The following is a 23,869-nucleotide window of genomic DNA, read 5'->3' as shown; positions in this document are numbered from 1 at the left end:
TAGTCATTTCCGGTGAAATAGGAAGTGACCGAAAACAATTATTATTGAATAAGTCAATCAATCCTAATTTATGTCTATTTATGTGTTTACGGCAGAGGGTGACCTTTTGTTAGGGAAAAAAACATACCAAATATCGCTTTATTATCTGGAAAAATAAAAGAGTTATAGGGGTGAGCCACTTATGAGACGCATCCGATATACCTAGTATTGTATTTCTCTAATGCTATATCTAATTTCCTCTGTTGTTATATTCTTGCTAGAGTAATAATTTCAATAATATTCCGTATTAAAAAAATCAGAAGAATAATTTTTAATATGTATTTAATTTGTCTTTATTTTTGTGATTTTAGGAATAAAATTGTTTCAGTATACACAGCTTTTATTAATTTAACTGACTATAGCACATTTTACATTAATTAGACAAGTTGTTAGTGTTTTGCAAGATCCATGCAATGTAAGCGGCAGTGTCGACGTATACAGATGGGAATCCAGCGTTTCCACATGGACTGTAGCCCCAGGAAACAATACCGACCACACGAGAGTTGACTACCAATGGGCCACCGCTGTCACCACTGCAGACAGCTTCGATACTTGAAGCTGCACGGGTTGTTGTGCACACGTTAAGAGCAGATCTGAAGGGGTTGATAATTCCAGAAAGTTGTCTGATGACATTGGCACATTCTAAGAAATTTAATGTCATTATCAATTTATATGTTATTAATTAGTATAACTAGAGATGAGCAAAACTGCGATTCTCCATTCGCAATTGAAACTGCAATTGCGATTTTTAAATCTCTGCGACTGTAACCTGCGATTGCGATTTTAATATTTAAATATTGTACTAGATATATAATTGTCTGTGTATGTACCTATAGTTTAACAGTTAAAAATAACAAAAATCAGTTGTTTAGTTTTTAAGTTTTTTTAACATCTGACAATTTGACTCCAAATTAGCATGTTTAAAAAAAAGCAATTGGTGCTTTTCCTTAAACATTCTAATGAGCCACCTTAATTACATTTGAAAACATTAAGACATGATTAAAAATACGATTTGGGCATCTTTTAATCGGCCAGGAGAACACACGAAAAACAATAGGCAATTAAATATTTTTCAAGAAACCGTGATTAAAAATTAGTGTTTTTAGTTAGTTAGTTAGATTGATTTTTAAGTGTAAATGTCAAAAGTTTACTATCATATGTCAACTTGCCATTCAGAGTGTCATTTTCTATCGCATAAAGTAAAAAAATACCGAGGGTGCCATTTATAAATCAAAAGTTGTAGTCATCTCCGGTGAAACAGGAAGTGATCGAAACGAATTGAATACATCAATCAATCCTAATTTATGTCATACGCTAACATACCAAATCTCGTTTTTTTATCAGAAAAAATTAAAAAGTTATAGGGACAAACCACTTTTGAGAAACACCCGGTATATTATGATCTTGGCCCTAGAAACTAATATCTTCTCTATAAATAATTAAAATCAGAGAAAAAAATTAGTCGCAGTTTACTTTAAAATGCTTCAATGGACCACAAAATTACATTCGCAACAAAATCGCAACTCCTTAAATTTCAAACTCGCAGATAGAAGGTTATGACGGTCCTAGCCTACAAAATCACAATCGCAGCAAAATCGCAGCTCGCAACTACAGTAATATTGGTTGCTTAAATTGAAACTCACAAATAGAAGAAATCGCAGTCGCAGTTTCCTATGAGGGCCAATCGCAGGTTGCCATTGCGATTTTAAAACTCCTGCGATTGAATCGCAGTTTGCGATTTGTTTGTATCTCTAATTATAACATCATCACTTACGGTCTTTGGCCAAAATTGGGACGTTAACAAATTGAAGGTTGTTTGGCGAAGCGTTAGTGGGGGGTCCAAGTGATCCCCATCCAGAGACGACGGAAGTACCGCTAGGAACAGCACCGGCAACTGGAAGGGCAATGGGTTGTACGTTGACTCCGTAGGTAAGGAGAGAGGCCAGACGGATCACGGAGATGTCGTTAGCGGCAACAACGTTGCCTCTGTATTAAAAATATGGATATTATTTTAATTCAAATTGTTTAAAAAATATATTACTTACCCTGGGTAGCCAGCATGGTTAACAAAACTGGCGACAGCGACAGTTTGTTGGTTGGCAATTCCAGAATCAGTTTGCAACAAGATACCGGCAGTTACCCTTAATTGACTAGCAGCATATTGCGTGCAGTGAGCAGCCGAAAGAACCCATCTAGAATTTTAAATTTATTTTTAACACTTTTTTAATTGCTCCTCCGGTATGTATGTATCTATGTCACTAAATTTTTCAACATTATTTCCAACCACTTCATGAACTCAAATTGCAGAGTTATTTAAATTAAAGGAATCTTTGATATATATTTTTAAACCAGCTCAAGTTTCAAACACCCTCTACACTATGCCCGTAATATTTCATGAAATATTTCGTGAAATATATCGCGAAGCATTTCTTGAAATAAACTAGAGGCTTTCGAGATGTGGCTATATCGCAGACTCCTGAAGATACCTTGGACGGCTTGATTAACAAATGAAGAAGTTCTGAGACGGCAACAAACGGCACGAATTTTTTGAATTGATTTGCAAGATCGAAAGCCGGAGGGGTATCAGAAGGAAGAAAATGTCTTGGCTGAGGAATGTGGAGGTGAGTGGACTGGCCTACACGATGTACAGTCGTTAGTAAACACCGACAGAAACAGAGAAGCAATGGAAAATGTTATCGCAAACATCCATTAATGGATTTGTACTAGAGGAAGAAGAAGATTTCTTGAAATACTTCCAGAAGTAAACCCAATGCTTTTCTTATGTAGCGGGGAATGCTTGCCTCGGCAGCAAACTCCGAAATAGCTCGAAGTCGGCCGAGACAAGCCGTGATTGGTTGTTGTTTTTTTATTGTTACTGGAATTGTCTCGGGAAATTTTTCGGCGAGTTTCGACAAAAGATGTATAACACGCGTCCATATTCTTTGTGCTATTTCGCGAAGTAAACAAGGTGAAACTTTGTGGCGGCTTCAGAAAAATAAGCAAACATGGGGTATGAATGAAATAAAGTGTAATGTAATACCACTATATTACACTGATATGAAAAATAAAAAACAGTGCATTTGGAAAATAGTTACCGATGATAGAATAAATTGGCTCTTCCTTTAGGACCCATATTGTAGAATATTACTCTGAAGCTGTATCAAAAGTATCAGACACTTCCATGGGCCAGAACTTTTATTAAACCCTTTAAAGCTCCACCAGAAACATACACTACTCAAAACATTTACCGCATATTTGAAAAAAAAGTAATTATTACATATTTCTAAATGAAGCGTTTTTCTGCTTTTCTCTTGCGAGTTTTTTGGGATTATTAGGCTATGCGCTGACAGCCAATTCTTAGTCGGCTGACTATTTAATTGCAAATCGGTTCCATAAGTATGTATTGTTTTCACTTTTACAACTAAATAGTCGGTCGACTAAAAATTGCATGTCACCCCCAAGCTTACTTCCCAATATTTCCTTTTACAGTATCCAAACTATTTAAAAACGTAAGTCAGAGAATTCAAGTTGTTTTGTTTTTCAAATTAATATTTTCTTTAGAAAATATGCGATAATTTGTTTTGATGAGTAGTTTATATGCAATAAATTAATTTACTTTAATAATTATTAATTATTACTTTAATAAAAAGCTCATCTTATTTAAATAGAGATGCAAAAATATTAAATCCAAAGCAGTAAGTATTTTTAAAATATTTAAATACTTTACTCGGAAACGCATGGGCATAGTTCACGAAATGATTGTAAAAAGACGCCGCTTTTAGTGACAATTAATGAATTATTTTAATGAAATATAAAGGTATCTATTTTTTCTTATGTTATGATTTTTTTTTTGAAAATTACAACATTCATTATTATTTTTGTATTCAGCACCCTAAAATTAGCTAAGAAATATACTTTTTATACTAGGTACCACCAGTGTACTAAAATGTGTTGCCTAGTGTATATGTTACGGTTAAAGTCCGATGTCCGGTTAATGTCGTCATTAACATGTTAATGTTTGGGTTAGGTTATGTTTTTGGTTGTTTTGTTGTGTGTTATTTTCGAGATTAACCGGGTAATGTCGACATTAACTGGACATCAAACCTTAACCGTAACATATATACATATAATTTGATTTACCTTTGACTGAGGATGGAACCTCCGCAAATGTGAAAGAGGGCATTTCCAGAAACAACACGTAGAGAAATTTGATACGGGAACTGGTTTCTGACGGCGTTGGAACCAGAAACAATTTTCAAGTCGGTACTGTTTGAGTACTGTCTGGGCACTACTGGGTATAATTCTGGCTGGATGTATCCATCAGCTAAAGAAAAAAAAAGTATAGTCCGTCTAGAAAATATCCGGAATTTTATATTTTTCCTAATTTTAATGTATTTTTTTTTCTGTAACACTCTAAGACAACAGTAGTCCATCACGTAGGTTGTGGTATATTGTTGATTGTAAACCGGCTTAAGATTTGAGAAATAATGTCGCAAGTAAAAAAAGAGAAATGGTAGAATATTTGTATAGAAAAGGTGTTCGAAACGTTAAAAAGTTAGTGCAATTTACTGAACTCGGAAAAAGTGCAGTATATGAGACAATAAAGATGATAAAAATAGAACAGATATGAAGCATGGACCAGTTTCAAGATTCGCGAAAACAATTTAAACGCTTTAGTGGCATTAGGACGACAGAATCCGCGCTTAACAGATTTGGAAGTCAGCGAAAATTAAAAGTGTGTCCAGAAACGGTCCGCATGTCACTGAAAAGACAAGGCTACATATCAAGGAAGCCAAAAAAATCCCTGCAATAACACCTCTACAAAGACAGCGAAGAATGGATTCTTGTCAACGTTTTCAAGAAGATAATTTTAATAATGTTTTTATTTCTGACGAAAGTTATTTCCAGCTTGGTGGAAACCACCTAAAAATCCTATCAGAACAAAATGTTACCGTTCAAGTTTCAAAATTTCCCACTAAAATAATGGTTTAGGGAGCAATATCTCAGCGTGGTGCTACACCTCTGTGTATACCTAGTTGATATTTTAAATGGTTTTCAGCAGGATAATGCAATATGCTATACGTCTGCTTATACTCAAGATTGGATGCAAGAACACCATTTGGCAACAATTCCATAGCCAGCAGTTTCACCAGACCTTAGTCCCATTGAAAACATATGGGCACTAATGAAAAGTGAAGTGGAACGAGCAGCTCCACGAAATAAACAAGATTTGATTCGCTCAGTTTTACAGGCCTGGACCACTGCCACTGATCATTATGGTGTGGACCTAGTTTCGGGTGTACCTGGACGTTTAGCTAAGTGTTTGGAGTTAAATGGAGATTGTATAAGTAAATAAAATTAATAATTTGTTATAATTTTTTTAACTCAAGTCCTAAAAATATATATCCTAATATATATCGTATATAATTGTAATTTTGCTTTCTTTTTTCAGGATACTTTCTAGACGGACTATATTATGCATATTATCAGGCAAGGAATATATCCATGTAATACATTCATCGCTTTCAAAAAAATACTTTACAATTATTACTATAACTATAAATTTGTTTGGCTCTAGTATGCTGTTATTTTTAAAATTCTATAGGTACCTACTATAAAAATACTGGTACTTAATGCGATAAATAAAAAATCAAAAAGGTAATTAAAATGTAAAACTGTTTAAATAAAGTTCGTGAAAAGGGTTAACAGGGACGTAGCTATACTAGAATCTTAGCTAACCTATCCTATCCTAGGGCGCTTCGGTGCGAAGCACCAGGGCTCCAAAGGAACTTAGAGCCCCGCAGAGCCCTTCAAGAAAAATATTTAATAAAAAATATACATTATTTTGGTTTTGTTCTTTATTCAGGAGCCCCCAAAAATATCTTCCACCGAGGCCCCGAGTTGTCAAGTTACGTCACTGGGGGTTAAGTATGCCAACATTATACAGGGTATCAAAAAAATGGAATATAATATAACTTCGGTAGGTGATTCTACAGACAAAAATAAAACAAAAAGTCCATAAAACAGCACACAAACAAGCCGTTTTTACTGAAATTTGGTACTCTTACACACATTTTAATGCCAAAGCGAATGGCGATAGTGTAAAATTCCGTAACAGCCCTGAAAGAGTACTTTCCATTAGGGTAGAGAGTACTACCGGTGGTACTTCTTTTATCCTTGCAGATACAGCAATTTCAATAAATGAAAATTAAAGTTTTTTTTATGTAAAAAAGGTGCTCTTCGTTTAGTCGAAAGAGTGAACGGTTTTCAAGATATTTGCGTTTAATGGTTCCGATACATCGATTTTAGCATTAGCGAAAGGCTGTACTTAAACTGCCGTTAAACGGTAGCTTACTAAAATGCCGTTAATAGGTACGACGTCGTTGATGTGTCGTCGTGACTCCACCAAATAACCAACTTAACCGACGCAACTAACCTCGACACTGATAAAAAAAATATAAAAAACAAATATAAATTAGTAAAAACCAACTAACCCCAGCAAATAACCAACTAACCAACGAATTAACACCCTCCAAATAACCACGCTAACCAACCCGCCAAATAACTTAACCAATCCAACCAAAAATAGTGAAACCAATGCAATAAGATCACGCTATAAGCAAAAAAAAAATTAAAAAGTGTTCGTCGGCGTGAGATTTGAACCACGGACCATTCGCTCACGAAACGATAGCCACAGGTGCTCTTGCAAAATGCTTATAGCCAGGCATTACTTTTCGCCGACATGAACGACATCACAAATCACAATATCTATTAACGGTATTTTATTAGGCTATACCGTTTAACGGCTGTTTAAGTACATCGATAGCGAAATCATGAGATTAATTTATTTTAAATTTCTTTACATTTAACTGATACTAAAATCGATGCATCGTAATCTTCAAACGGAAATATCTTGAAAACCGTTCACCTTATCGAACAAAATGAAGAGCACCTGTTTCACGTAAAAAAGTTCTAGCTTTTTATATCATTTGTTGAAATTACTATGTATCTATAAGGATAAAAGAACTACCAGTAGTACTCTCTACCCTAATGGAAAGTACCGTTTCAGGGCTGTTACGGAATTTGTCACAATTGTCATTTGCTTTGGAATTGAAATGTGTGTAAGAGTATCAAATTTTAAGAAAAACGGTTTACTAATGTTCTTAAAAACAAAATACATACCTATATTATTTTTATTTAACCTTTTGAGGGGCTGTAACTTCTTCGGCAATCATTTTAGGGCATATGTTTAGAGAATCTTTTTGTTTTATTTTTATCTGTAGACTCACCCACCATAGTTAGATACACTATTTTGTTAACATCCTGTATAATACAGAGAGTAACCAACAGGACATAATAGATAAGAATGCTATCGAAACAATGACATTGCTATTTATTAAAATTGCAACGTATTAAACCTGCTTAGTCACAAAGATTTTTGATTATACTGTATACAGGGTGTCCCAATATTTCGTAGACATAGAACTACTACGTATTTTTGATATCAAAACTTATTGGACATAATTTACTTCTATATGAAAGTGCTTCGTTTGTCCGCTAGAAAGCATCAAACTTTAAAAAAATAAACACATTTTTTCAGATATTTTAAGAACCGTTATTCCGATTTGAATGAGATTTTGGGTGTGTGGAGTCCACAAAAATAAAAAAAAGATACGGGGAAGGTGAAGACCCCAGGGTAACCCCATCCCTACATAAAACATAACTTCAGTTCATATCTTTAAAAATATTCTTTTCGTAGAATAACAGACTACGCCACTGTATTCTATGTAAAAAGTTCTACAATAAACAGTTTTCACCGTCTCAATACCTTTAACAATAACAGAGATACAGGGGGTGTCCCAAATTGCAAAATTTTCAAAAAGACCTTGTAGCTCAGAAACGAAGAAGGCTATGAAAATTTTGTTTACGGTATCTTCCGTTTGACAAAAAAAAGTGGCACAGGTTTGTGCAAACCGCACCCTTCTATCTTCACGAATAACGGAGATACTGTATGATTTCAATCAAAATGGGACACCCTGTACATTCGGGTGAAGACCGCTGAAGGAACAGGAGCTGGAGTATTTGAAAAAAAAACAATGGCAAGCTTTTCCTTTTCCTTGGGTAAATATTCAACCGTATTCCAGGCAGAAATCTTCGCCACTCTACAGTGTACGAGAAAAAACAACAGAACAGCTTATTCAGGTAAGCTTATCAATATTTGCTCAGATACTCAGGCGGCAATTGGAGTGCTTATGAGCGCAAAGTTATTTTGTCTGGGAATGCCTTGGTAAAAGCTCTGGCACGAAGGAAAATAATTAAATTATTCTGGGTGCCGGGCCACAGCGCCAGCGGCCGCCATGACAACGAAAAAGCCGATGAACTAGCTAGACAAGAATCATCGGCATCCTATCTTGGTCCAGAGCCAGTACTGGGAATATCAAAATGTCTATAGCCCGTAGTCCACTAAAACTCTGGATCAGGGAAAAGCAGAATATCTACTGAAGAAACAGACACGGGCACAGGCATAGCAAGGCCTTTAACCAAGGATCTAGCTCTAAAACCACAAAAGAACTGCTAATACTTAACAAGAATAAAGTGCGGATTACAAGAGGTCTCTTGACAGGACAAATGGCTGTCAAGTGTTACCTGAACAAGCTCAACCTGTGTCAAGGAAGTCTTTGCTGCAGACTCTGCGATAAAGATCCTGAAACAGAGGAGCACATAATATGTCATTGCGAGGCTCTGGATCGCAAGCGACACTCTTTATTTGGGAAAGCAAGGCTCGAACCGGAGGAACTATGCTCCCATCCTATCAAGGACCTGAATAATTTGGTGCAGGGTACAAGGATAGGAGAATGGGTGCAGGCATAGAAAGGGGAACAAATACCATTAGCCTCACATACCATTAGCCTCGCAGTGTTTCCGGCAGAGCACGGCCCCTTATTATTGATTAATGAAATGAATTTAAATAGAAATAACGGAGAATAATGGGAAAATCGCATAAAAATCTAGAACCATATTAATCTGTCAATCAGAGATCCATAAAAGATTGACAAAAAAACTCTCACTTCACCTTAGGCGTTCGGTGTTAATAATTAATTTAATTATTTTTTTTTATCTCCAAAATTTAAGTTTAATTTCAAATTTTCTGTTTTATAATGGTCATTTTCAGCTGCATCCGCAAAATGAATGAAATATTTTCTATGAAATTAATTAAGACCTTTTATTTGGTTGAATAGAAGCTATGTTAATTTACTACTTGAAACAGCTTTACCAAATATGAAATGTTAAATAAATAATACAAAGGCACTTGGTGTAGATTATAACAATATGATAGTTTTGGTATATTGATTTGATATACTACTGTGTGTGATTGTACTGTTTCAAATAGGACACACAGATTGTACTGTATGATTGTAAAAACCAACATCCAATTGACTTGGAAATGACGATCTATGACATTCCCAACAAAATTTTACATATAAAAATGGCAACCATCGCTGACGCTGTTTTTATTCGATCATATTGTACTTTTTTCGTGACACTTCTTTACCAATAATACATTCCTTGTTACTCAAAATAACAGTTGGAAAAATATACACGTACAAAACATACAGCAATAATTATTACCCCTTGCAAATTTAAATCAATATTACTCTTAAACTCATTTTATGATGTTATTATTGATATACTAAAACAAACATAGTGGCATAAAAAATGTCTTGCTGTTTGTATGACAAAATTATTTTTCTAAATAATAAAATAAAATACATAAATTACATAAAAAATAATTAATAAGGCAATAATAAGCTTCATTATTCTTACCCAAAGCTGCTACCACAACAGTTGCTAGAACTAGAAGAACCTTCATATTTGCTAACGTTAAAGTTAGTGTACTTTATTTATTAAGAAGGGCGATTTTATATTAAAACACTTGTCCACTTATCGAACAACTTGACTTTTATCAAAAGATCACATTTTATCCCCACTCACGTCAAAATATCTAGCGTGTATTGTGCAAAAACAATTATTAGAGATTATTTTCGATGAAAATGACGGTTTTCAATAGTCCTTAAGACAAACAGCTTTTAGTACCATTGAAAAATACTTCTAAACGCTAACTTAAGTTAATTTTATCGTTAATTTTTTTTAGAACAGATATTAACTTTTAATTTGCCTACCACATCTTCAATAGAACAATTTACACGTGCTGGTAACATTACATCGCAATCAAAAATAATTTTTAATCATGTCGACAAGACTTTAATCAAAATTTTAATTCTTTTTTAAAGATATTTTAACATTTTCCAATTAATACGGTTTGAGTTTTTATTTTATTTAAACCTTGTCAGTGCAATAGTTCTTGTGTAGTGTATACAGTTTTGTTGCTATATAGAATATCTGTTTTTTATAGTTGTAAAAAGTGTGTAGGGGGTTTCGGTCAAGTATTCTTATAAAACGTATTTTTGGATTCAATGGTTTGTGATTCAGTTTTTATCATGCTGGAAGTTCAAAGACGAAGAAAAAATCATCGAGGATGCTAGTAGGCACTGCGGAAGGCGGGAGTAAACATTTATAGAAACTGTGTAGAAAAGAGTATAAATACTGATTTCAGGCATGGAACAAAAAACATCCTGTGGTGTCTCACTAATGGAATTACATGTACATTTTCCTCGGCAGTCACTGGCAGTTATTGGCAGTCCTACGGCAGTTACCCTTAATAATTACATGGCAGTCATAGTCTTCGTAGTCCTTGAAGACAATCTTTAGACTGTTTTGTTACCTTCAGAGCTCTGCTAATTAGTGGTTTAGATTAGAGATGCACCGAATATTCGGCTACTTTTCGGTATTCGGCATATTCACCAAGTTATATTAATATTCGGTATTCAGCCGAATAGTGCACAGTATTCGGGCCGAATACCGAATAATAGAAAAAGAACTGAATTAAGAAAAAAATCACATAAAACTCTAAACTTTAAAAATAATACATAAAATTACATAAAATACATAAACTTTAAAAATAATACATTTATTACTGCTAAATTTTTCGGAAATTATTCGTCTTGTTACGGGTCTGTTATCTTACGAGTCTGTTGTCTTTCAAGTGAATCAAGTGTGAATCCTCGGCCCCGTTATAATAACCCAAAAAAGGAAGAACGAAATTAATCCGAAATATATTGTGGAGTATCCTAAAATTCTCCAGCCCTTATGCCATCGACATATTACAGAGTGATCAAAACATATAACCACTTTTTAATGGATATGTATTCGATGGCATCTAAACTATAATATGTTAGTATCTACATATATAAAATGCTAATGTTTATCTGTGTCGTCTCTACTGAAGTAACGACTTGCTCTAGAAAGTTGTTTTTTTTTACTAAAAGATAGCTAATTGGCTCTTCTAAAAACTGCCGTCGCCGGATTTTTTGTTTTTCATTTAATTAAAAAAAAATAGGAGGTATTTTTTTCCTGATGTCATGTCGTGGCGGATGCGCCAGGCTTCAACTAGTATGATATAAATTAGGATTGATATATTCAATGGTTTTTGATTACTTCCTGTTTTACCGGAAATGACTACAACTTTTGATTTTTAAATTTCACTTTAAAAAAAAACGTATTTTAAATTTCAATCTAGAGTGCCATGGCTGTGTTAAAAACACTAATTTTTAATCAAGGAGCTTTGGAAAAATAGATTTGATCGTTTAATGTTATTCGTGTCTTGTCCTGGCCCGATAAAAGATGCCCAAATCGTATTTTTAATCATATCTCAATTTTTTGAAATGGAACAAAAGTTGTTCATTAGCATATTTGGAAAAAGCATTTTTTGCGAATAATTTGGTACCTCACACTTGGTATGATTTGGTTGACATATGACTTGGTTGACATATGATATGTCATTCTATGCAGACCCATACAGCACATCAAATCACATTTACGATGTGTTTACATTATTAGATGTAGACACAGGGTGACAAAATTCCCCCGATGTAAATCTGCTACGTTTACACATTGTAGTTCAACACGTATGCACAAAGGTTAAACGTCCGCCTCACAATGTAGCCACAGTATAGCATTTACGTATACACAAAGTAAGGGATACACAGTGTGCCGTAGGATACACAGTGCTTGTGTATTACGTTTAAACTCTGTTTACACATTGCAGTTGTGACTACCGCGTGTATACGTATGTATTTTGCTTCGTATATACATCTTTTGCTAGATAAAACTACTTCTTATGAACGAATTTAGGAAATAATACAAGTTTTGATGCCTAACTTTTCGTTCTTTTTAAGAAATATTTATTCAATGATACCAATTATATCTTTTTAGAACGAAAATTAGGAAGTCAAAACTTTGTATTTTCCAAAAGTATCTCGATCGTAAGTTCAAGAGAAGTAGCCTTAAAATTGTTTCATTTTTGTTTTGTATTAAATGTACCATTTTTCTTCCATAAAATGGACTAAATGGTTAAAAAATAAAATTCTTATATTTCTTTATATCATGGAACGCAATAGCGCAAATAATACAATAATAATAATTATTTACACTGCAGAAACCAGAATTGTATCGTATTAAAAATATAAGTACCTAGTATTAAAAATATAAGTACAACATACTAAAATGGTAAACACTGGTATATCGCCACGATTTAATGGACCTCGTTTCCCTCCAAGCAGTTGGTTTGTTAGCATACTCATTCATCGAGCACTCTGTTGGACTTTCTTGTATTTTATTTCCAGATTAACAATCTCACCCTTAAATTTTATATGAAACTGATTATTGAATATTAAACATATCTGTATATTGATCCATCTATAACTTACCGAATATCAGTGTAAGAAGTTCTTTGAAGTGTTTAAATCTTTCTTTCTCTGGTCCATTTAGATTTTTATTATTTCCAAATTAAAAAAAAATATATTGCAGAGCTAACCTCTTTATCATTATACGAGAATATTTGGAGTTTTCATTCATTGGAGTCAAAATTTGGTAAATTGGGTATCGAGTAAGGGAAGAGTCGCTGCTAGAATATTAATAATACTCTTAGGAAGGTGTAACAAGGCAATTAAAAACTTGTGCTTACCTGAAAATATCTTTTAAACTACACACAAACAGAACATTTATATAGAGCTTCTGAATGATAAAACAATAATAGCCGCTAACACATACCACTCCTAGAAAGGAGAAAGGAGAGAGGACACATAAGATACACTTGGTCGGTGTATCTACGCTGAGGCTATCCGCGCATGCGCACACCTTCATTTCATGCTAGAATGTAGACACAACAGTACACTATTACAAAGTGTCTATATAGATTTTTATACTATGTGTATACGTCACATTTTTATAAGGTGTGTACTATAGGCACAACTATGATACGAAGTATCACACATACCGACGTCAGATTTCATCATTTTAATAATTATTTGTTACGTTACAAAAAACTCTTTAGAATCTTGAGTGCATACGGTATACAACTAGTAAACACTGTATCGCACAATTCTATCAATATAAACCTGCGTGTATCTCATATGTATATGTTAGAACTAGATGAACACTTAGGTTCACTTTAATTTATTTTGTTTCTCATGTGTCTCCCTTGTAGAAACGTAATTTCATTTGGACGTGCTGTATGGGGAGTAACATTTTCTATCGAATAAAGTAGAAATATCCGAGCCATTTAAAAACCAAAAGTTGTAGTCATTTCCGGTGAAACAGGAAGTGATTTAACAATTGAAAACGTCAATCAATCCTAATTTATCTCATACGCTAACATACCGAATCTTTTATCTGAAAAAATAAAAAAATTATAGAGGTGTACCTCTTTTGAGACGCACCCGGTATAAAGTACCTACTGCAAGGTCGGTTAAATTTTATAAAAAAAACTTATTTTTTTTTGTTTGTAGTTATTCTGAAAACTTAACCGTTTTATTTTAGTCTCATTTGCATCTACAATAAATTAATAAAATAAGTAATAAGGAAATTGGCCCAATCGGTAATACAATAAAAATATTAACATTAAAAAATAGATACTTAAATTGAATTTTGGCTATCTTGTACGGGTAATTGTTTTGATTTAAATCATTTTGCCGACTTAACTGGCAGATCATCATGATGAATTTAAGTGGTTTTTATGATTTGAGTCTATATAGACTCAAATCATAAAAACCACTTAATAAGTCTTAAGATTCATATCATTTGATTTTAGAAATGATTTATATTAAGATTTAAGTCTTTTTGAAATTGACTTGTTGCAGCTTTGGTGGCAATCAGGGATGGATGGACCATATGGGAAAACGGGAAAATTCCCGGTAGGCCGGTGGAAAGATGGGCCGGTGGGCCGGTCCCGATCAAAGCTCAAAAAAGATTGAATTAGCAAAAATTAAATGGTTAATCTTCTAACTAAAGTGACGTTTCATCCTTAGTGACTCCATAACTAACTAATCAATTTGCATCAGTATAATTTACACCAATTTGTAAAATAACTATTGTAAAATATCTTTCTCTGGGACACTTATAATTTTAATAATCATCTGTTGTTTGTTCGGTTTGAAAATTTTTATTATACAAGGTGAGTCTATAAGTGCAAATATTTTCAGGGCTGGTAGATCTCAATAAAATAAACATAATATATTTTATAATCTTTATCGACTTTCAAATAAGTCCAATCGAGTTATTAAAGTTTGCAAATTAAAAAAAAAATAGATTTATTTTTTAAAATAATTTGGACCACCTCAATTTTTCGGTATTTGCATCTCTTTTAGTGCCGTAATATCAGAAATTAAGAAACTATACCGTGGGAAAATTTGCGGTGAACAAAAAGTTCTAAAAAGTTTTCTAAAATATACAGGAAAATTTAAAAGTAAATGCTCGATTTTTAACATCTTCTTTTACAAAAAACTCGTAGACGTGTTCCTGGGGTCGAAATATACCACCCATGAAAATATTTGCACTTATTTAAGTACCCTGTACAGTTTTACCCACTATTCTTTTATTAATAACTAATAAATATGGCTGACTGGCAGCAAAAAAAAAAGGATGAATAGAATTAGGTAAATTTAAATAGTCTCGATCTAAATGCAATATTTTTCAAGCTCCCCTTTGTAAAAAGGTAGACGAATTTGACGCGAACTCTGCGGTTGGCGGAGAAAACATATCTATGCTTGGCTTGAATTGGGGACGAACTAAAAGCCAAGTCTGTGTCTAAATTGTTGTTTAAAATGTCGCTAAAATGAATTTGCTAAAAATTACTGGGACAGCAGAGAAAAGTTAAATAAGGTTTAAACTGGATTAGATAATAAAATATTAATATGTCTCGAAAATCCAAATATTCTTATTAGAGACTGTAACATAGCATTACATCAGAACACATTTATATCCACTGCCTAGGTATTGCCTAAGTTTTTTCGTTTGAGTCATGGCATTATCATACAAGATGCCAAATATAGAAAAGTATAGAGGAAACGTTTTGTGATAAGAACTATACATATAATTACCTAAAAAATGCTGCAGTTTTAATGGCGACCGCGGTTCATTCAGTTAAAAACACGTGTACACGAGGAGGCTGCTGCTGTAGCAGAAAAGAAAGAATGTCTTTCTAGAATGTGTAAGAAAGTATATACCCGAAAAGCTAAAAGTAATGTATTTCACAGAGGATTGGGTCAGCTGGACTGAATGAATCAGGAAGTCTTAAATTTCTCAAAATCTTGACTCAAAATCGTAGCCTATTCAAGATCAAATTGCCCGTTATCGATAATGTAAATAAAGCAGTAGAACCCTGTAAAACTGAACCATTTTGTAGTAAAAATTCAGATGTCCGACTCAATATTGGTCTTTACGAAAATTTTGATCAAGGCAATTTTTTTTAAACCGGAGGCAAAAGAACTTTTTCGCACGAGCGAAAAACACCCTTACTTATATATTAATAAATAAAATATGTTTCTTCGTTATGCTCACTGTTTTTGTGGATTTGGGCCGGTTGCCTGTTTTTCCCGGGCCAGTTTCCACTTCCCCATCCACCCCCTGGTGGCAATATGTAAATAAAGTACTAGATTTAAATTATATTTTCGCATAAAGGTAATATGAAATATGCTGATGAAGAAAAATGTCGAGTGTAGAAAGGGTGCATTATCCGCTATGGATTAAAACTATACAGGGTGGCGCACCTCATTCGCCTCGGTTGATTATACGAAAACGGATAGATGTAGAAACAAAATATTTTATGAGTATCTGTGGGGAGGCACTGTGCACAATTTAAAATTATTTTGAAATATACAGGGTGTCTCAGAACTAAGATCCATATCAAAGTTATATTTTTTCTTATGGAACACCCGGTATTTTATTTCATTTTTGAATTCTTGGGCCCAAAAAAAGGCATTTATTATAATGGTTAAATATGTTCAAAATCTTTAGTTTTTGAGATATTTAATGATATTTAAATCTGCATGCTACAAAAGAATTGATTATTAACACACTGTACATTACTTTTTAGAATTAATTCTTGTGCTGAGGTTAAAGGTAAAGAAATAAACTTGTTACCTATTGTTTCCTTAAATTTATACAGGGGTACCAAAAATTGGTGATCTATTTTAAGGATTTATTTTACATAAAAACTTTGTTATTTCAAGTACAACACCCTGTATTTTTTCAAATAAATCGAAGCAGATTAAAATGCTCTTTCAAACTATATTAGGGTTTCCTATACCTATCATCTCAGATTTTGAATAAAAAGCGATTTTAAATAAAATGGCAATCAAGGTGGCTGGTATCGCCATGACAATTTTCTAGTGACAGTAACTATTTTCAAAATCGACATTAGTTTATGGACATTATTATTTAAACAGTTTACTAAAATTTACCCACAATAGTTTAGTAAGTCAATATTCTTTATTTTATGAAGAAAAATAAAGCCGTATCTGCTGGCGGAACGAATGGATAGTGACTAGTGATTTTATTTTGTAAGGAAAATTATTTCCTAGCCTCAAAAGCTTATACTCAAAGATATCCAAATAGGAATCTTCCTAATAAGTGTTCCTTTGAAAAACTACTTGTCCTATTTCCTATTTCGCTGTGTGGGTAGTGTAGTTTATAAAAAACCTATTAGGCAGAAACCTGTCGTTGGCAGTGAAGAAATTGAATTTGCCGTAATTGGATTTTTTATAGAAAATCTATATATCTACAAGTTATCGTAAAATAAAACGAAGAACTACTTCTTCGTTTTTCTTGATAGAATAACAAATACATATTAATAAATATTATTTTTATAAACTATTGTAGGTAAATTAAATAGAAGTAAACTGGTATAAATTTAAATAAAAGTCTATAAACTAATTTCGATTTTGAAAATAGTTTCTGTCACTAGAAAATTGCCATGGCGATACCAGCCATTTTGATGGCCATTTTATTTAAAACCGCTTTTTATTCAAAGTCTGAGATAGATAGGTATGGGAAACCCTAACATAGTTTGAAAGAGCATTTGAATCTGCTTCGATTTATTTAAAAAAATACAGGGTATTGCATTTGAAATAACAAAGTTTTTATGTAAAATAAATCCTTAAAATAGATCACCATTTTTTGGTACCCCTGTATAAATTTAAGGAAGCAATAACATTTTTCAGTAAAGTTTATTTCTTTACCTTTAAACTCAGCACAAGAATTAATTTTAAAAAGTAATGTACAGTGTGTTAATAATCAATTCTTTTGTAGCATGCATATTTAAATATCTTTAAATACCGGTATCTCAAAAACCAAAGATTTTAAACATATTTAACCCTTATAATAAATGACTTTTTTTGGGTCCAAGTATCCAAAAATGAAATAAAATATCGGGTGTTCCATAAGAAAAAATATAACTTTGGTATGGATCTTAGTTCTGAGACACCCTGTATATTTCAAAATAATTTTAAATTGTGCACTTTGCCTCCCCACATATACCCATAAAATATTTTGTTTCTACATCTTTCCGTTTTTCGTATAATCAACCAAGGCGAATAAGGTGCGCCACCCTGTATACACCAATTTTTATATATTTCTACATTATTTGGTGCTTATTTTTTTGTATTAATTATTGACTATTTATAATTTTATTTTTTAGATGACATATATTTTAGACCTATAGAATACGGCTATAGTTTATTCAGAAGAACATTGTCTTATTTCTTCCTAAAACAAACTTTTGTGGATTTTGGTACTATTAACTAGCGATGGGAACTATCGAATGAATTAGACTATCGAATGGTTAATGAATGAATGATTTCAACTATCGAATGGTTTTATTCGAATAAAATCATTCATTCATTTGTAAACTAAAGCATATGTGACAACCTCGTCGTGCGACTAAATGGTTATCGTTGAGCCACGACTATCGAATGCTTTTGATAAATGAAATTTAGTATTCGTTTGATTTTTGTATGCGTCAGTGCATTATTAGTTCTTCCAAATTTTTATAACTTTGCCGTATAAATACTGTGCTATTTTTGCGTTTATTAAAATAGTTAAAATACTAAAATAGTAGTTATTTTTTAATTTTATTTATTGACGATTGTGTGCATGTGCAGGTGGTCAAAATTTTTTCGATAATTTGTGTGGTTTTCCGTAGTCCGATCTTTCAATTATTTAATTTTATATGGTATATGGTCTATTTTTTAATGGGAAATTTTGGGAAGTAGCAATTTTTAAGAGAGAGGAGATGAACTTACAATTAATTTTAAAAATACATATTTGTATTTTAGATGTTTTAATAATATGAATTAGTTGAACTTAATAATTATATATAAGTAATGTGGTTAAATAAATGGTTATCGAACTCAAACTATGGGGTGAGAAAATTAAAATGAAAGTTTTACACGTGCCAATTTAAAAAAAAAGTTAACGATGTTGTGTATTTTGTTTAAGGTAATTCTCTTACATGTAGTTTTTTGCGAAGAAATATTTCATTTATTTTTTAAAGTAAATGCCAGTAAAAGTAAATATAATTTTTAAATAGTAATATAAAGCACCTAATATAAATAATTTTGATTTCTAATTTTTTATTTATATTTTCCTTCCATTACACCGCATGCTTAGAAAATTAATAAATGTTTATATTTCATGATTTTAAAATTTGTTGTTATTATAACAAATTAGTTCTGTAATTATTATTATTTAATAAACCAACGTTGCCAAAAAATTTAGAGACTATATTATTTTTAAATAGGATATAATATAAATAATTTTGACATCTACCAGTCTTTGCTTAAAAACATTAAAAATCATTTTCCTACATCCAAAATAACAAGTATTATTGCAATGTAACAACAGAATATTAATAAACAAAAATGCAGAATATATAGACATACTATCCCTAACTAACTAAAGCCAAACAATAATATTCTTTGCTAATATCAACTAATACCAAAATATGGCAACAGCGCCCTTCATAATGTATTTTCTGTGTAAATACTAGCACATCAATAAAAAAAATAATGTGTCCTTATCTATATCTGACTCCGCAAAAAATCAAAGATGCCGGCTTCTTTCATAGCATTGCCACCGACCGCTGTCGGGTTTCTCGGAAAGAAACCTACGTCGCCGGGCGACAACTAAAATTCAGTTAATATTTTATTATAATCGATCCTGACGAATAAATGAATTTCATAAACGAATGAATTTTATAAATGAATGGTTTTTGCTGCCGAATTACTAGAATACAATATTTCAAGGCAGATGACGGATCTATTCGTTAATTTTTATTCGAATAGTTTTCAACGAATGTTTTCTTACTAACTATCGAATTATTCGAATGAATTGCAACTATCGAATGTTTCGATAGTATTCATTCGATAGTTCCCACTACTACTATTAACCTTCAATAAAACTATAAACTAATTTAATTATGCTTTTTATTTTATTACACTAGAATAAATGGACACAGTTTGTATTAATTGGAGAGGTTGTTAGTATTTTGTTGGATCCAGGAGATGTAAGCAGCTGTGTCGACGTATACAGATGGGAATCCAGGATTTCCACATGGACTGTATCCCCAGGAAACAACACCGACCAAACGAGAGTTGACGACCAATGGGCCACCGCTGTCACCGCTGCAGACAGCTTCCCTGCTCGAAGATGAACGGGTTGTTGTACAAACGTTAAGGGCAGATCTGAATGGGTTGTTGCTTCCAGAAAGTTGTGCAATAACACTTGCGCATTCTGAGAATAAAAGCGTTAGTGTTAATTTATATTAAATTTATATTATTTAATGATGTTCACTTACGAGCTTTAGCCAAGATTGGAAGGTTAACAAACTGAAGGTTGTTTGGGGCAGAGTTGGTTGGGGGTCCAAGGGATCCCCATCCGGAAACGACGGCGGTACCACTAGGAACGGCACCAGCAACTGGAAGAGCGATGGGTTGTACGTTGACTCCGTAGGTTAAGAGAGAAGCCAGGCGGATAACACTGATATCGTTAGCAGAAACAGTGCTGCCTCTACAATAAAATATTGAAATTATTTTACCCGCGATAGTATAAAAAATTTAATTTTAATTACCCTGGATATGAGGCATGGTTGACATAATAAGAAACAGATACGGTTTGTTGGTTGGCAATTCCAGAGTCAGTTTGCAACAGGATACCGGCAGTGACCCTGAATTGATTGGCGGCATATTGTGTGCAATGAGCAGCGGTAAGGACCCATCTAAAATATGAAATTATTACTGAAAAAACTTAATAATCACTGGTATAGCCAGTTCTCACAGAAGTCTATTCTATTCGATCATACGGTATTCGTAATAGTAAACAAAACTTAAGTTCTGTAGGCTAGAGAATAAAACATGTTTCTGTAGTTTTTCTAGTAGAATTTGAATTAATTTTTGATATATCAATGAATAATTTACATGGTTTTGGAAGCTCCATGGAAATGAATTGAAGACATGAGTGGATAAAGGTGTCGTATCGCTTTTTTAATGTTTCGAGTAAATCGACAAAACACGTCTAAAATTATTGATGGTGTTTGTGACATGATACCTTTATCACCTAGGATATTCTTTATGGTATTTATATTTGATATTTAGAGTTCATTGGAGGATAGATCTGTCAAAGGGATGTTGAAGTGTAACTGATTTTTAAAAAATGCGACATAACACGTTTATCAACTCATGTCTTTAATAATTGTTAGTGGTACAATATGACTCTAATTAGACCCATTAAAAAACTCTATTTTCAGTCTATGATCCTATGACTTTACCGTTGATTAAAGGAATTGGAAAAATGCGCAACCTAATGGGCAAATTCGTGACAAGGCTGATTTGATTTCCTCTTACGTCTCAAGTGCTGTACGGTGGCGACACCAATCGTTCTACGGCCAACGCATAAAACACTCATTTTCTCTAATTCGGCCAACAAAAGCATATCAAAGACGGTGTGGAACTGAAAGCGACAGTGTTACCATAATAAAATGTGTATCTGTAATACGTTTAACGAAAATATCTTTGGATGAAAAATTCGCGTTTATGTATTGAAAATTTATTTGTTTTAAATATAGAATAAACAACAAAAATAAAAAGTATATAGGTACTGATTATTTCGTATAATCGAAAAAGTCGTTTAGTAGGCTTGGAAATCGACTATTGACATTTTCCAGTATATTTTACATATGAATTAACAGCGAATATTATATTAAACCGTTAAATGATAGAAAATCCGTATTATTAACGTACTGTATCCAAAAACCAAATCTCGGACAGCTTGACTAGCAGCGACGGTATCGTCAGCTTTATCTCGGACAGGTTTTGTGCCCATAAGGTTGCGCATATGCCCATCTCTGTTGTCATTTATTTTAAAATACCTAATAATGTTTTTTTTTAATTATTTGTCTTATTAAATTTCGGCATTACGTCTATGACTTGATTTTTATTAGTAACCTTCTTCTCCTAAATAATCTGAAATCCTGATATTTTGGTTCGAGGATGGAGATGAATCTCCAAAACAAAACTACCTCCAAATATTAAATAGATCACAAATGTTTACCTTTGACTGAGGATGGAACCTCCACAGATGTGGAAGAGGGAACTTCCAGAAATAACACGTAGAGAAATTTGGTAAGGGAACTGGTTTCTGGCTGCGTTCGAACCAGCAACTATTCTCAAGTCGGAACTGTTTGAGTACTCTCTGGGCACTGCTGGGTAGAATTCTGGCTGGATGTATCCTGTATCAGCTAAAAAAGAAAAATCTATAAGTATATCCATTTTTCTCTATATTGTACGAAATTCTCTAGTAGATGAAAATGAGGGGTATGATTATTAGTACAAGACCTGGGACTAAAATGAACTGCGTCATAAGTTACTTAAAGGACACTTAAAGTGGAATTATTAAAATAGCGTAGCATTACCAGCATTACCTAATATAAAACCACTCGTCTGCCGAGTCTTTGCCGTGAACATAATTACAATTTAAACAGGTGACAAAATTATAATTTTAGATGTTCATAAAAAATAAGCACTAGTTAAAAAGTTACTAGTAGATTAAAAAAAAGTATACCCATTAATATTGATCGAATTATATTTTATCCTCCCATAGTATATGCCTATTTATTTTTTTAATATGTAATAGGCTCTTTGTTAACTCACTTATTTCATTCTTTTGGTCAAATCTGTGTGACAAAGCTTAGAAGCTATAGAATATTGTTCCGGGAGAGTTGTATTTAATGTTATTGCACATAAAGCCATGTAATTACGCCAATCTTTACATGTTAACATGTTAACAATATTTGAAATTGCTACAACCACAACGCCGATGCGCAGTTTGGATTATTTTTCACTTAATTTTTACTACTAGCCACAACGTACAAACTGCGTACCTGAGAAGTTTATAATTTCAATAACTGATAACTGCACTGGTAAAAATCAAAATACTTAAATATTATAACATTACCACGATTTCAATATTATTTCAATGCGATTAAAATGATCAATAACCGAGACAGCGTGAAATAAAATAAGCAGTTCTGATTTCTGCCGTATCGAGCACTGCGGTCGGAATTTTAAAACATCGGTTGAATGGCACCAAGATTATATCTAATATAATATCTAATAATATATAATTTACTCATTGGTTAGTATGTAACCCAACTAATTTTGTTTGGGTATTTTTGTTTAAAATAATAAAGCAAATTCAATAATTATTAAATAGAAATAAAGATAATCTACAGATGCAACATAGTATTGCCATTACTAATTAAAAATATGTAAAAAATAGTGACAAAATACTATACTATCTATCTAAAAGATTTGAGATTATATCGTAGCTCTTTTAGATGTTATATGACTTTCGATCAAAAATATCCAGACAATAGATAATTTCTTAAGTAATCTTTAGCTAGTTTATAACCTAACCAAAAGTCAGCACTTTAACCGTAACTTGATATAAAAAATACTGAAATAAAAATAATAACAACACGTTTAATAAATTAAACAAAGTACATAAATTTATTAGTTTACGTTAGAGTTGGATATATACGTTTGGAACTTTAACAACTTTTGATAATTCGTAAATTAGCTGGGTAGTACATAAACAAGCCTATTGGTTGGTCTAAAACTACCCATTTAAAAGAGCTGCGATTATTGTCCTAGATAAAATACGATTTTCCATCAAAAATGACCGAAAATAGTTAAACTAGCCAAGAGTGAACACTTTAACCGCAACATTATATAAAAAATAGAGAAAAAATAAGAAAGTAAACGTTCATACCCAAAGCTGCTACCACAACAACTGCCAATATTAGAAGAACCTTCATGTTTGCTAACGTTTGAGTTAGTTATTTGATTCATTGAGAAGATGCGTTTTTATATGACAGGCC

General features: G+C 32.7%; 2 protein-coding genes across 2 annotated transcripts in view; one reads left to right on the top strand and one right to left on the bottom strand.

The window, feature by feature from the left end:
* Positions 1–362: 362 nt before the first annotated feature.
* LOC115877957 (acrosin-like) lies at positions 363–23,869 on the bottom strand. Its single transcript, XM_030894308.1, has 10 exons — positions 23,761–23,869; positions 22,042–22,228; positions 20,564–20,710; positions 20,291–20,502; positions 19,959–20,226; positions 9,865–9,935; positions 4,180–4,363; positions 2,085–2,231; positions 1,814–2,025; positions 363–681 (listed from the first exon to the last, which is right to left on the bottom strand). The coding sequence occupies exons 1-10, from the start codon at positions 23,804–23,806 to the stop codon at positions 413–415; spliced, it is 1,743 nt and encodes a 580-aa protein (XP_030750168.1). The 5' UTR covers positions 23,807–23,869; the 3' UTR covers positions 363–412.
* Positions 11,254–23,869, top strand: part of LOC115877859 — a 61,862-nt gene continuing 49,246 nt past the window's right edge. Inside the window, exon 1 of the mRNA XM_030894200.1 lies at positions 11,254–11,331. The gene's annotated coding sequence lies outside the window, so the exon portion shown is untranslated. The remainder of the gene's footprint in view (positions 11,332–23,869) is intronic.

The sequence above is a fragment of the Sitophilus oryzae genome, unplaced genomic scaffold, assembly GCF_002938485.1.
Source record: "Sitophilus oryzae breed Bouriz unplaced genomic scaffold, Soryzae_2.0 scaffold_1499_pilon_pilon, whole genome shotgun sequence".
Lineage (NCBI taxonomy): Eukaryota > Metazoa > Arthropoda > Insecta > Coleoptera > Curculionidae > Sitophilus > Sitophilus oryzae.
The sequence above is the reverse complement of the archived record's forward strand: the minus strand, read 5'-3'. Positions and strand labels throughout refer to the sequence as shown.